Raw genomic sequence first — 14,385 nt, 5'->3', positions numbered from 1 at the left:
CAAGTAATCAAGTATGACACGTGACCTCTCATGTCTGCCCATGTGAGAAAGTAGGACAACATGTCACCTTCATCCTCATGTCTCGGCCATGCTTCTCCAGCTCCTTCCTCATGTCCTCTCTCCCCAGACGGGCGGCGTTGAGCACCAGGTACTTCCACTCGATAGGCTGGAAGACGTGCGGGTCGTGGGGCACGTATAGGCCGATCTTCACCTTCTTCAGGGTGTGCTGGTAGCGGCGGTACGAATCCTCGAACTCCAACACCAGGTCGCTGAGCGTGCGGAAGGTCAGGGCCTTGTCCATGAGGTCTTGGCGGCGACTCATGCCCAGTGTGCCATAGCGTCCGTTGCAGTAGACGCCCAGCACCACGTGGTGGAAGTGGTTACCTGAGAACTGGGTCTTGAAGCTGATGGGAAAACGCTCCACCGAGGTCAGCCCATTGGTCAGGTAGCTGACACAGCTTGGGTCAAGGACGTTAACTGAGATCATTAGCAAAAAATACAGTTTCATGGAATTTAACAAAGTCTACTAAATGGTTATTATTTAGACAGAGAGAGAGACGGAGAGAGCATGATGGAGAGAGAAAGAGAAAGAGGGAGCGAGGACAGAGCTTAAGCCCCATGGTCAATGGTGTTAGCATCATTAGCATCATCAACAATAACTTAAAAGTTTTCAGAGATGTAATACTTTCTAATTATCTCCTGAATCGTGATTACTTGATGTTTACTGCTGTTGACAAGCAGCATCAGAGAGAGAGAAGGGCGTATGGAGGCCAGTTTTAAGCCTTTCTCAGAAATTCATTATATTTCCATAAACTCATTAGCTAACTGGCATTTGCTTTGAAAGCAAACACACCCACACTATCTCTAAATCAATCAGCTAATGGAGGGAGTCAATGAGAGGGCTCAAAGCTGAGAGGAGGCATTTTCATTATAACAGACCCAGTACAGACTATAGAATATCTCTGCAGAAACAATACATCTTTCACAAGACATTCGCATTCTTAACATGAATTCCTTCCAAATCAGCGCATCATAGGACAGGATACCATTACAAAAAGACTAAGGCCCATTTTCAATAAAAGTGAGGACTTTTATTAAGCAACCAGACTCATAAATCAAGCCCAAAGACTGCTTTCCCTGAAAGTCCCAGGAATACATTGCTGTGGTGTCCTAACGTGGACTCTCACACAGCACACCAGGCTAGCCTCATTCTCCCTGGGACATATACTCTATCTGTGGTAGTGGCTCCCCAGAACCTTTATGTAACTGGCCTGTGGACCCATTACAGCATGTCTGGATGACACACGATGAGGCAGACTGGACTAATCTGTCCTGCCCAGGGAAGAAGGGGGCGGAAGGGGATTTGGAAGAAGGGGGCGGAAGGGGACTTGGTGGATGGTGGAACTGGGTTATCTAGGACCAGTAGAGGCACTATATGGTGACACACACAGGAACAGGAAACTCCACTGTGCGTGTCAGTGACCTAAGGACCAGTAACGAGCGACTTGCGAATTCAACCCGACTGACTGGGTCAATTACAGATACTGGAGTGTGAACCCTTTACACAAGACTTTGAGACCTTCTAGCCTGAGCAGCACTCTGATGTTAATACCACTGTTGTCCATACATCTATCATGCATCTATGATCTAATCATCCGTATCACCATCCTTTTTATTGATGCTTCATGTTTTCAGTAAGCAGGCCGTTTAAGCTGCGCCCTCACTCTGCAGTGTTGTGCAGTAACATCGCAAGCTGCTACTGTGGGTGAGAGACAATACATCTGAGAGATGGAGCACATTTCAGGACACACTGACTGGTTTGTGGTTTGGCTCTGTCTCTCCTCGGCTACCAGCAACCATCTGTTTCAAGCTCTCACACACCGGGCCCTCTGAATGGCTTGAGCGCCTGTCCGTCATCTCAACACCCCACCAGCCACAGCACAGTACAGTCCTCTCATTAGATAATCATAGAGGCCAGCCCACAGAGCCTCACCACCAGTTTGATGGCTGCTTTGGGGATTCTCTTTTTCCTGCCGCAATGACAATGAACACAACATCCATCATTTTAAAAAGGCATCTCTGTAGCGCTCGTGTACGTTTATGAGTCGTGTTTCACAAGCAAGATTCTTGGAGAGCGATATTCACAGAGAATGCCTCAAGTAAATCAAGTGAACATAGCTCTTGAGGTTCGAGAGAAGGGTGACAGGTGTGATTTAATATCCCCACAGGACAGTAAGCACCATGAGTAGAGGTTCTGGTTGACATGAACATGTTGATGAGTCACACATCAGCACATTGTGTTTTCACATGAGAAATAACCCGCACTGGGAGAATTACAGCCAGGCAGCAGAAATAATCTCCCTCAGAAAGAAGACTTTGTTCTGACACCTTGTTTCTTCACAGAGTAGCAAGCGCAGCGCGGCGTCTGTTGCAGAATGTTGGTGTGATTATTCATTGAGGTGGCGGCTAACTTCTCTAAAGAAGAAAAAAAGAAGCCAGAGGCTACGAATGAGGAGTTTTCAACCCCGCGCCACCCCCCTGGAAACGTCTTTCTCAAAACTATTTACCGCCTGTGTGTCTTGCTTGTTGATATGCTGTGTACATATAGCTTGACTAAATACTGTAGCTGCATGTAGGCTAACTAGAACTTGAACTATGTCGTGCTTATGTTTGCATTGATTACTGTTACACCAGAAAAATAACTCATATTGTTAGAACAAGCGGCAGCGGAGTCACGGCATGAGTGAGCACTGAGCAGGAGCTGAAAGGACCCAGAGTGCAGAAATCTCTGCAGGTCCCAGAAAATCTGGAACCGCAGCCACTCCGAAAAAGAAAGAAAGAATCTCAGTCCTCCCTGTGGCAGCTGGGTCCACACACACACACACTGCTTCTCTATAATTAATGGGCTATTAACTACAAAAAGATCACATTACCCATGATGCAAGGCATGTGATCCACCCCAATAGTAGCATACTTCCAGTCCTCTTATCTGCCACCAGGCAAGCACTCTTTCTGTCACCTGGGTAGGATTACTGTTACCATGGAAACCAAGCTAAGAGACGTATGACTCTATAAGGCCTGTGTTTACTAGCTCTAGCAGCTCTCTGCTGCTTTGACACCTGAGCACTGAGCTGGGTGAACTCCAGGGAGACGTTGCAAATATTAATTACATGCCTGTTAACTGCCCACCGAGCCCTTCTCCAACCGAACAGCATATCTCCAGTTAAACGACAAACACTGTCATTGTTTGGAAGATTAAGACAACCGCTTGCACTGTCGCCATGATGCTCTGGGAGATGGCCCACAGTAAATATGATCCATGATGCACCACTGTGGGATCCAGAAGAGGGTCAGCGCTTTACGATAGTAAAACCATCTGCAGTCCGAATTAAAATGTTTTTTTTAAAACCAACTTGTCAAAAACGTTCACTTTCCAACTCGCAACAAACATCGAAACATTCTGCTGGGAAAAGATGGCCATTAACCCCTGATCCAACCGATAAGAGATTCTAAAGTATTAAATGAACCCCCCCTCACTTGCCCTAATTCTTTGATGTTCCGACAATCCTCCTTACAGCTTAAAGCAGGGTTTCCTGGGCCCCCCCCCGGGTGCACCTTTTTTGTTGTTGCTTTAGTACTACACATAATCAAGCTTTAATTATTTGAAGTGTTATGGCAACCACCAAAGTGAGCACCCAGGTGGGGCCCCAGGACCCAGTTTGGGAAACCCTGGCCTAAAGAATAGGTATAAAATATGTGACAATGATAAGAGCATCCAGAGTTGAATTAAAGGGAACTTTTTTTTCTCTTCTTTCCATGTACTAAATCACAAGATTTCATGTCTTCTAAATCCAGGCTCTGGTTAATGGTGCTGGTTTATCAAAAGGTTGAAGAATACATGTCCAAGACCTAATGAAACAGTTCGATTATTGTAATTTAAAAAATCATAAATACTCGGAATCTCTTATCGGTAGTAGAGGAACCTGCCTTGGTGGGTCCTAATAATGCAGCATGCTACTGGTGGTTTAATGCTACTGGTGGTTTAATGCTACTGGTATGCTACTGGTGGTTTAAGCTCAACACAAAGAAACGGCTGTGGTGGTTGAATTTGAGCGACAACAGAGGTTGTATCATAAGATAACATGAGTATACTACGCTCCATTTACTCAGCCATTAACAGAACAGAACTACGAGCCATGCTGTAACAGTTGAGGATGTCTTTATCTACCTGTTAATGATGCATGAACAGAGTGAGTCAGTGAGTATCTGAACATATCAACTAGTTTTTTATCTTAGCATACAGCTTGGCTGACTCCGATCTCGGAGATGAGACCCTGTCGGTTGCAAGTTGAGCTAATCATCTTTGTCAATGAGGGTTAACAGGTTTGGTCCCACATGACAGACTGGGACATAAAGATGGAATCCACAGTGGGGAGGAAACAGCGCCACTGTCCGTTCCACAGCCATTTTTTTTAATTTTAATTTTATTTTTATGAAGCAGAGGTGAGGAGCGCTGGTGGAGTGTCAAAACAAATTGTATTACATACGCTGCTGTTCTGTCACGTGTGCTATGATGTACAAGGGAGAAAACTGTTTTTGTTGTTTGCAGTAACTTTGCAAACGGACGTGGCAGTTTCACCATTAAGGATTACAACTTTAAGCCTATGACATAAACCTAGAGAAAAGCCGGTCTTTCTTCATGAGTGAGACGAGCCTGCAGTGTGAATGTCCAGGCTGCCTACAACCTTGACTGAGGATGAACCTGTGTGCCCCTAAGCTTGACAGTAACCGTTTGTGAATCGGCCCAGCAGCCAAGCTGCTCTAAATGGCAATGTGTGAGACACTGCAGAAACTTTGCTCTGCCTGTCTGACTACATGCTTTGAACTTTTAGACTCTTGTTTCCTAGCAACAGGGAAATCTGTGAGCCTTATTGAGCCTAAGCGGGAACATTAGACTACATATCTCATTGATTTCAAGAGTTTCATCGGTTACATCGTGACCTGAAACAGATCGGCTCCAACTCCCACTGGTTAATGTGTATCTCCGACTGTGCCTACAGACGATAAAAGGATACATCCCAAGGATGACAGCTTCAAGGCATTTGATTGGAAGAGATTCCCTGATCATTTCCCTCGCAGTCTCCATCAACCTAAAAGGGAACAGAGATGATTGTTGTGAATACTATTGTTTCATACCAAGTCCTCTTCGGTGCTTTATGCAGAAAGTGACACAATGGTATAATCTCATCAAACAGGATTACAACAAACAAATAGTGTCAAGTACAAGCCAAGCACATTAATGAAGGCACCATCTTCTAAATACAATGACCCCTTTTACTTATTTTCTATAAAATGTCAAATGTTCTGGTTGTTTTTGCAGTACATGCACCTAGCATGTGTACTCAGGGTGAAGAACACAGACAGAGGACGGCTATTTACAACATCTGAACTGGCCTATATTCTTCTACAGGGGGGTAGGCCGCCATTGTAAATAAGAATTTGCTCTTAACTGACTTGCCAAGCTAAATAAAGGTTGAATAAAAAGAAAATAAATACAGACGTGGATTCCCAGAGTAGTGGGACCTCTCTCCTGGCTCTGTAAAGTAACGGTAGCAGACAGTAAAGACACACAAAGACAAGCCAATGGAAAAAAACACAGAAATGGCCTCACAGCCTCACTTACCCACACAATGGTCTAGTTTTCCTTATCTCAAAGAACTGAGTTCCTGTGTGATTGTATCTAACAGACAGTTAAGGGAATGTACGTTATTTATAATGAGGGATACCTGGAGAACCTCTGAAATTAAAATGGATGGCCCTCCCTTCAGTGAAATATATTTTTACCCAACCATCCCTGAATGCATGAAAAAAAAACAGGTGACCCTCCATTATACCCAAAATAATATTTAAAACAGAAAGTGGATAGTAGAGAACAGACACTAACTCCAACACAAAGCCCTTTTGTTGTCAGTAGCCTAAAGTCAAATTAAAATGAAGACTGTTTAAATGAATTACTCAAATATGGCTTTTTTGTGAGGTCAATAACTCTGCTAAATAGCTTTATTATGGGCAACTAAACATATTGTTCTTATTAAAATCAATTATAGCAGCAGCAAGCTTACCTCTGGTCCTCCTCATCTTCGCGCTCTCCTTCTCAAACTGAACAGGAAATCAGGAGGCCTAGTCCGCGCGCACAAAAACATACAGTTGAAGTCGGAAGTTTACATACACCTTAGCCAAATACATTTAAACTCAGTTTCACATAATTCCTGACATTTAATCCTAGTAAAGATTCCCTGTTTTAGGTCAGATAGGATCACCACTTTATTTTAAGAATGTGAAATGTCAGAATAATAGTAGAGAGAATGATTTATTTCAGCTTTTAATTCTTTCATCACATTCCCAGTGGGTCAGAAGTTTATATACACTCAATTAGTATTTGGTAGCATTGCCTTTATATTGTTTACCTTGGGTCAAACGTTTCGGGTAGCCTTCCACAAGCTTCCCACAATAAGTTGGGTGAATTTTGGCCCATTCCTTCTGACAGAGCTGGTGTAACTGACTCAGGTTTGTAGGCCTCCTTGCTCGCACACGCTTTTTCAGTTCTGCCCACAAATGTTCTATAAGATTGAGGTCAGGGCTTTATGATGGCCACTCCTGTCACGCCCTGACCTTAGTTATCTTTGTTTTCTTTATTATTTGGTTAGGTCAGGGTGTGACAAGGGTGGTTTGTTTAGCTTTTGTATGTCTACGGGTTTTTCTAGTCTAGGTGTTTATATGTCTATGGTTGCCTAGATTGGTTCTCAATCAAAGGCTGCAGTTTATCATTGTCTCTGATTGGGAACCATATTTAGGTAGCCATATTCCTTGGTTATTTTGTGGCTTGTTATGTCTATGTGTAGTTGCATGTCAGCACTTGTGTTGAAAGCGTCACGGTTGTTTTGTTAGTTTGTTTAGTGGTCTTCGTTTAAATAAAGAAGAATGTATTCACCTCATGCTGCACCTTGGTCTCCTCGTTATGACGAACGTGACAGCTCCAATACCTTGACTTTGTTGTCCTTAAGCCATTTTGCCCCAACTTTGGAAGTTTGCTTGGGGTCATTATCTATTTGGAAGACCCATTTGCGACCAAGCTTTAACTTCCTGACTGATGTCTTGAGATGTTGCTTAAATATATCCACATCATTTTCCTTCATGATTTCATCTATTTTGTGAAGTGCACCAGTCCCTCCTGCAGCGAAGCACCCCCACAACATGAGGCTGCCACCCCTGTGCTTCACGGTTGGGATGGTGTTCTTCGGCTTGCAAGCCTCCCCTTTTCCTCCAAACATAACAATGGTCATTATGGCCAAAGAGGTCTATTTGTATTTCATCCAACCAGAGGACATTTATCCAAAAGGTACGATCTTTGTCCCCCTCCATGTGCAGTTGCAAACCGTAGTCTGGCTTTTTTATGGCGATTTTGGAGCAGTGGCTTCTTCCTTGCTGAGTGGTATTTCAGGTTATGTCGATATAGGACTTGTTTTACCGTGGATATAGATAATTTTATACCTGTTTCCTCCAGCTTCTTCACAAGGTCCTTTACTGTTGTTCTGGGATTGATTTGCACTTTTCGCACCAAAGTATGTTCATCTCTAGGAAACAGAACGGATCTCCTTCCTGAGCGGTATGATGGCTGCGTGGTCCCATGGTGTTTATACTTACTTGCGTACTATTGTTTGTATAGATGAATGTGGTACCTTCAGGTGTTTGGAAATTGCTCACAAGGATGAACCAGACTTGTGGAGGTCTACAATTCTTTTTCTGAGGTCTTGGCTAATTTCTATTGATTTTCCCATGATGTCAAGCAAAGAGGCACTGAGTTTGAAGGTAGGCCTTGAAATACATCCACAGGTACAGCTCCAATTGACTCAGACTATAACAATTAGCCTATCTGAAGCTTCTAAAGCCATGACATAATTTTCTGAAATTTTCCAAGCTGTTTAAAGGCACATTCAACTTTGTGTATGTAAACTTCTGACCCACTGGAATTGTGATACAGTGAATTATAAGTGAAATAATCTGTCTGTAAACAATTGTTGGAAAAATTGTTGTCATGCACAAAGTAGATGTCCTTACCGATTTGTGGAGTGGTTGAAAAACAAGTTTTAATGACTCCAACCTAAGTGTATGTAAACTTCCGACTTCAACTGTATATATATATATAAAATCTGAAGAAGCCTTTGACACGCCTCCTAAAGTGCCACCGTACACAGCACAGTCATTGGTTAGGCAGCACAAAAGGGTTTACCTCAGTAAGAGCAGGGCAGGCCAGGGCTTCTGATTAGGATAGCCTATCTATTGCAGTGTGTAATGCAGTGCAGCCTGGTTTTATATACACAATTCCAGCAGCGCAAAAACTCAGGAAGGAAGTATATTTTCTTCAAATATTACTTTGCCTTGTGCTTCTCCGAGCATGCTCCTCATACAGCCTAGGTCTACAGTATAGGCTACGGATCATTTTATTGAGACCACACTAGATGCACTTGATATTGCGCGCCCAGCAGAGAATTAGGGACGAGGGGCATCATCGGGCACACATCGAGATACTACAATAAGCAACTCATTCTCCAACCCTGAGCAATATGACATTTAATCAAATACAAATGACATAACCCTCCCCTGGACTGAAATTGAAAAAGCATGACCTTCCCCCATTTTCCTCCGGGTAACAATTGTGCACATTTCGACTGCTCCCTAAGGGGCCTTTAGAGGGGTCTGGAAGATTATATAAGTGTGGATGAGAGGGGAATGGTGGACGTTTCTGAGATCAGGTTCATGTAATGTAGGCTATCAATGTTTGAGAGAAATGTAACTGTACCTTGAAGACCTAATTAGTTGATGTATTTACATTTACATTTACAGTCATTTAGCAGACGCTCTTCCTCACTGATGTGTGTCAAGATGAACTGAAATGAATTTGAAGACTATGTCCAAGCTCCACCTGATTGTGTCTACTCTAGTTAACAGAGTTGACAGTTAATTGGTTTTAAAAAAAAAACATTTTAAGAGAGGCAGCAGATTTTTTTTTGTAAAGTGCTGACCCTCTTCTTGACCCCACAGTGGTGCATCTTGGATCATATTTACTATGGGCATTAAAGGTACTGTGACATTGTTTACAGACCCAGGGAGCCCCTGTTGTTATGGCAACTGCACTCCCCTGGCTATAATGACAACAAATGAAGCCCATCTGAAAACCTTGAAAGTGTTAGCTAGCTAACACACTGCATACAGTACAACCCCCCAGGGCTCCAGTGTGAATTAAAACAGTGTGAAAAGAGCAGCGGTGCACATGAATCTGTAATGAACTATAGGACAATGTGTGCTAACAGGTGCAACGTGGTCTCAGGACAATTCGTATTATTCTGTATGTAAATCTGTGACACTCCAATTAGTATGTTATGTTAAATGATGAATGGTATTGCGGTCATACAATATCATACAAATTAGAGAATGTATAGTTTCATACACCTTATCCGGTCATACAACAGCATACGAGTTGGATGGTTTAACTTACATCCTGGAGGGCGTATAGCTTTATACATCTTTGTCTGTGACCAGGTTGCTTGTTGCATCATAACAACAGAGGAGAATTACGGAGAGAATTTATGTTGGTGCTTAGGCGAACTAACGACAAAGGTTATGAGAACTAAAACGACAAAGGTTAGGTGAATTGGGTTAAGTTTAGCATAAGGGTTAAGGCTTAGCTAAAATACTACAGTTGTCCCCAACCTTTGGATTACTAGATGGTCACGGATTACACCCACCCATCTTCCCCGACTAACTTCCCTACTTTTGTTTCTGTCTAAAGTAACTAGACCATTAGTAGGTGTCATACATCTTGGAGGTGCTCAGAACTACGTACAGTATGTTTCATATGACTCTGAGGTCATTGTGTTTTGTGAACAGGGGATGAGAGAGGGGTGGAAGGGAGGGTTGGTGGCAGGTTGCGGGCTCGGCAGGGAAAGGATACTGCAGTGTCTTCATATAGTTCTGGATGGCCAGCAGCCAATCAGGGACAGACATGGTGGGCTTGAAGTTGGGGACCGATGGCACAGGGTGCTGTAGGTTGACAAAAAAAGACTGTTAGAGTTTATCTTGGTGGTGAATACATAAACATGTAGCAATATTGAAGGTCTTGGGAGAGAAACTGTAAAACAGCTGCTATGACTAATACTGTGCTTCCTCTGACATGTCCTAGAATTTGGCTCATAAAATGTTTGGCTTCCTTTTTATTGTACATTCATTGACTCAGTCAGAACCAGAAAAACACATGTACTGTATATGTGGTGTGTGTGTATGTGTGTGTACAGGAAGGAGGCCAGGGGACACAATAGACATAAAGCCATGTCATTTCCTCTGGGTTGTTTCTCTTAACAAGAGCTAGAATTAGCTTATCTGAAGAGTCTGGTCTCATGCTCAAGACAAACAGTTTAGCCCTCTGGCTCAGTCACACAACTCTACTACGTTATATTTGCAAAGCCTGAGGTGATAGATCAAACTAATGAGCGAGTACCATGCCGGGGCGGCAGGGTAGCCTAGTGGTTAGAGCGTTGGACTAGTAACCGGAAGGTTGCAAGTTCAAACCCCCGAGCTGACAAGGTACAAATCTGTCGTTCTGCCCCTGAACAGGCAGTTAACCCGCCTGTTCAGGTTTCTGTGGTATCCGTCATTGAAAATAAGAATTTGTTCTTAAATGACTTGCCTGGTTAAATAAAGGTAAAATAAATAAAAAATATTTAAAAATGCCCTCAATCCAGAGTCAATACATTTCCTTTCCAGGGTATTAGGCTTTCTAGGTAGTCCTTTTTTGGTCTATTTCTCTAGTGAGTCAATGGCACACACACATACACACTGATCCTACCAATCAGGTTTCTGTGGTATCTGAGTCAATACAGCCACTGGATCAAAGGGCTGACAAGCAAAGAGAGAGTGAGAGATAGCAAATGTGTATATTTTTTTGTGGCAGGGGTGGAGAGGAAAAGAGAAACCCCAAACCAATCAAGGTGAGATGAAAATAAGATTAGGTTTTTCCTTCATTAGTAGACACCATTTTATGCAGAGAGACTTACAGGAGCAATTAGGGTTGAGTGCCTTGCTCAAGGGCACATTGACAGATTTTCCACCGGCTTGGGATGTGAAACAGCAACCTTTTGGTTACTTCCCCAATGCTCTTAACCACTAGGTTACCTGCCGCACACAGGCCCATTTTAAAAGCATCACATTCAAGCTGTGCAAGTGAAATGAAAAGCAGAAAAATGTATGGAATATTCAGCAGTCAGTGGCATTGGGTCTTATTTCTCAATAATCCCTCAAACAATCGCCCCGCCAAACCTATCTCAATTTCTGAGAGCCTGGAATAGAACAGAATTCTGCTGGGTCAGGGAAGAAATATGGGGTGATTCCTTTCTCCTTTCCCTCTCTTTATCTCTCTCTCTCTCCACAGCATAGAGAGGGATGAGAGGATGAGTGCTAACTGAGGAAGGGACCTCGTAGTGTCTTGGGATCAGCCATTTTCTCAAAGTGTAGCCTACCACACCACTTATAGAAATGTAATAACACTTCATTGAAAATTAATAGAACATGAAAACATTGATTTAGTTATTTAGACACAGTGTTACTGTTTAGAGTGTTTAGTTGAATGCAACACACAGTCCCAAATCACCCTGTGTAATTAGCTGTCATCCTTCTCCTCTTTCTCTCCTTCCCCCTGGAGAAGAGCAGGGCGCCTTGCGGAGCTCAGAGAACTACTGGAGCTGAACGAACGAGTGTGTGATTCACATCTTTATTCCTCATTATACGGTGTGAAAGAGGTTTTTATAAAAGGGGGACAATCACGCAGAGGGATATGGAAAGATTGTGGCAGTGGCACAAGCTTTGAAAGTAGATTGAATTTCAGCCTCAGCACTGCAGTAAGTTGGATAGTAATAACACCTGGCGAACTCACTGAGCAAGGTTGAGGCTGACCATTCATGGTCTGTCTGTAGCTGTACTGTATGCTCCTCACAGGTGGACTTGCAGGAATTAAAAGATTGTTCAAAGAGGGACTTTCTCCCTTTCCGTCCAGCTGTCCCTCACCCCTTCTGAATCTTTTCCCCAGCTTTAGAGAGGTCTTCTGTGGGTGAAAAGGGCGACCTGCCCCCCTGTGCGGTGGATCTAATCTAACTTTACATCCCCAGGGCACATCAGTGAAACTTGAGAGAGACGGCCAAGATGTGACTGCAGCACCAAACACCCTGGTCATTTGTCTCTCTCCAGAAGACAGTTGGGCATTGGTCAGAGACTATCTTTAGAGCATGATAGCTTGCGGTTTTCATGTGGTGTGCATGTAAGCAGAGCCTGTGTAACTACTTATTTACAGTTACCAGAAAACATTAGCTTGAACCTTCTCCCATAGGAATGCAACAAAAACAAATACATCTCTTTATGTAATGTTGTGTTGTCTCTCTTGTCATGATGTGTGTTTTTTCCTATATTTTTATTACATTTATTTTTAATCCCAGCCCCGGTCCCAGCAAGAGGCTTTTTGCCTTTTGGTAGGTCGTCATTGTAAATAAGAATTTGTTCTTAACTGACTTGCCTAGTTAAATAAAGGTTAAATAAAATTAGAATAAAAATGATTCTTCATACAGTAGCACCACGTTTGGAGATCAGTTCAGTTCTAACCAAATCCTGTGGTGATGCAATGTGATTTGGTGTTTGTAGAAAATACCTTTCAATGTTGTTAACACACAAAGTAACAAAAAACCTGATCTAATTTTGCAACAAATTTGCAGCACACAGTAGAATGTTCGCCACAAGTTTCCCAGAATCGTTTGCCAGAAATTCACAAGTTGCCGCAAAGTTTTGCTATATTTAGTTATAAGAGCTTTCTGCAAATTTGCATCGAATTGGCCAAAGATTTGCCTCAACTGTTTTCCAGAAGCCTGTTTTTTGGTAAGGGTGAGGTGTGTATAATGTACGTTTGAAACAGAAAGGAAGGCTTTGGTCTGAAAGCCAGTTTAGTTTCCTGTACAAAGCTTTATGGAAACAATTAGGCGATAAAGATTATCCTAGACTCAAATCCCAGATGGTGGATTAGTTCACTCACAACCAACCCCTTCAAATAGTCAGGGCAAAGGACAAGCACAGAGCTCAAGCAGTGGTGTTACCATTCCTGACAACATCAATAGAGAATAACAGAGGAATACAGCATTTCAGGAGAGTAAAATCTGCTAAGTTCTTCCCAACATGCCATTTGGATGGGACACTGGAACCAAATTTACAAAACAATGAATGACAAAATCATTTAAATCCTATCCTTTTCTTAATGCAAGATGAATGGATGCAATGAATGGATCACGAGACACACTTTGATCACAACTCCTCAGAGTGTGTTAGTTTGCATTCAGTGCAGCAGGAAGATGCAGCTTTAGATTTCGCAGGTTTCTCTCTGTAGCCTATAGCTCTATATGAATACATGTGAGCTCCACAGACAGCACTGCAATGCTCATTCCTCCACACAGTCACCCAGACGCTGGCCCTGGATTTGAGATTGTCCCTGAGCTGCCTTGCTGTAACTCTGCCCAATCTCCTTAATGAGTTAGCTAGCCCAAAACCTGCACCTCGAGATCACAGACTGGTCAGGCAGGGTTCACTGTTACTTCTGGGATATTAATGACTCCACTCTCCTTTCACACTTTTCAGGCCATTTGTGTTTCTCAAAACAGTTTTGGGTTACAGACTAATATACTGAACAAAAATATAAACGCAACATGTAAAGTGTTGGTCCCATGTTTCATGAGCTGAAATAAAATATAAATTTGGCAGTACGTCCAACCTACCTCACAACTGCAGACCACGTGTAACAATGCCAGCCCAGGACCTTCACATCCAGCTTCTTCACCTGCAGGATTATCTATGACCAGCCACCCAGACAGCTGATGAAACTGTGGGTTTGCACAACTGAAGAATTTCTGCACAAACTGTCAGAAACCGTCTCAGGGCAGCTCATCTGCGTGCACGTTGTCCTCGCCAGGGTCTTGACTGGCAGTTTGGCATCGTAACCGACTTCAGTGGGAAAATGCTCACCTTCGGTGGCCACTGACACGCTGGAGAAGTGTGCTCTTCACGGATGAATCACGGTTTCAACTGTACCGGGCAGATGGTAGACAACATGAATGACGTTGTGTGAGTGAGATGGTTTTCTGATGTCAATGTTGTGAACAGTGTGCCCCATGGTGGCAGTTGGGTTATGGTATGGGAAGGCTTAAGCTACAGACAACGAACACAATTGTATTTTATCGATGGCAATTTGAATGCACATCAACATGACGAGATCCAGACGCCCATTGTCGTGTCATTCAT

General features: G+C 43.0%; 1 protein-coding gene across 3 annotated transcripts in view; it reads right to left on the bottom strand.

Annotated features, from left to right (window-relative positions):
- vash2 (vasohibin 2) overlaps nt 1-14,385 on the bottom strand; it is a 38,485-nt gene that overhangs the window by 21,551 nt on the left and 2,549 nt on the right. For 2 of the 3 annotated variants that reach the window (XM_029631400.2, XM_029631401.2), the window contains exons 3-7: nt 10,013-10,101; nt 5,684-5,740; nt 5,561-5,596; nt 5,076-5,150; nt 68-449 (exon numbers count right to left, since the gene is read on the bottom strand). In XM_029631400.2, coding sequence (XP_029487260.2) covers nt 68-449; nt 5,076-5,150; nt 5,561-5,596; nt 5,684-5,740; nt 10,013-10,101 — 639 coding nt within the window. The remainder of the gene's footprint in view (nt 1-67; nt 450-5,075; nt 5,151-5,560; nt 5,597-5,683; nt 5,741-10,012; nt 10,102-14,385) is intronic. The other variant, XM_029631402.2, reaches the window with a different exon arrangement.

This window comes from Oncorhynchus nerka, linkage group LG24 (assembly GCF_034236695.1).
Source record: "Oncorhynchus nerka isolate Pitt River linkage group LG24, Oner_Uvic_2.0, whole genome shotgun sequence".
Taxonomy (NCBI): Eukaryota; Metazoa; Chordata; class Actinopteri; order Salmoniformes; family Salmonidae; genus Oncorhynchus; species Oncorhynchus nerka.
This window is presented reverse-complemented; position numbering and strand designations above follow the sequence as displayed.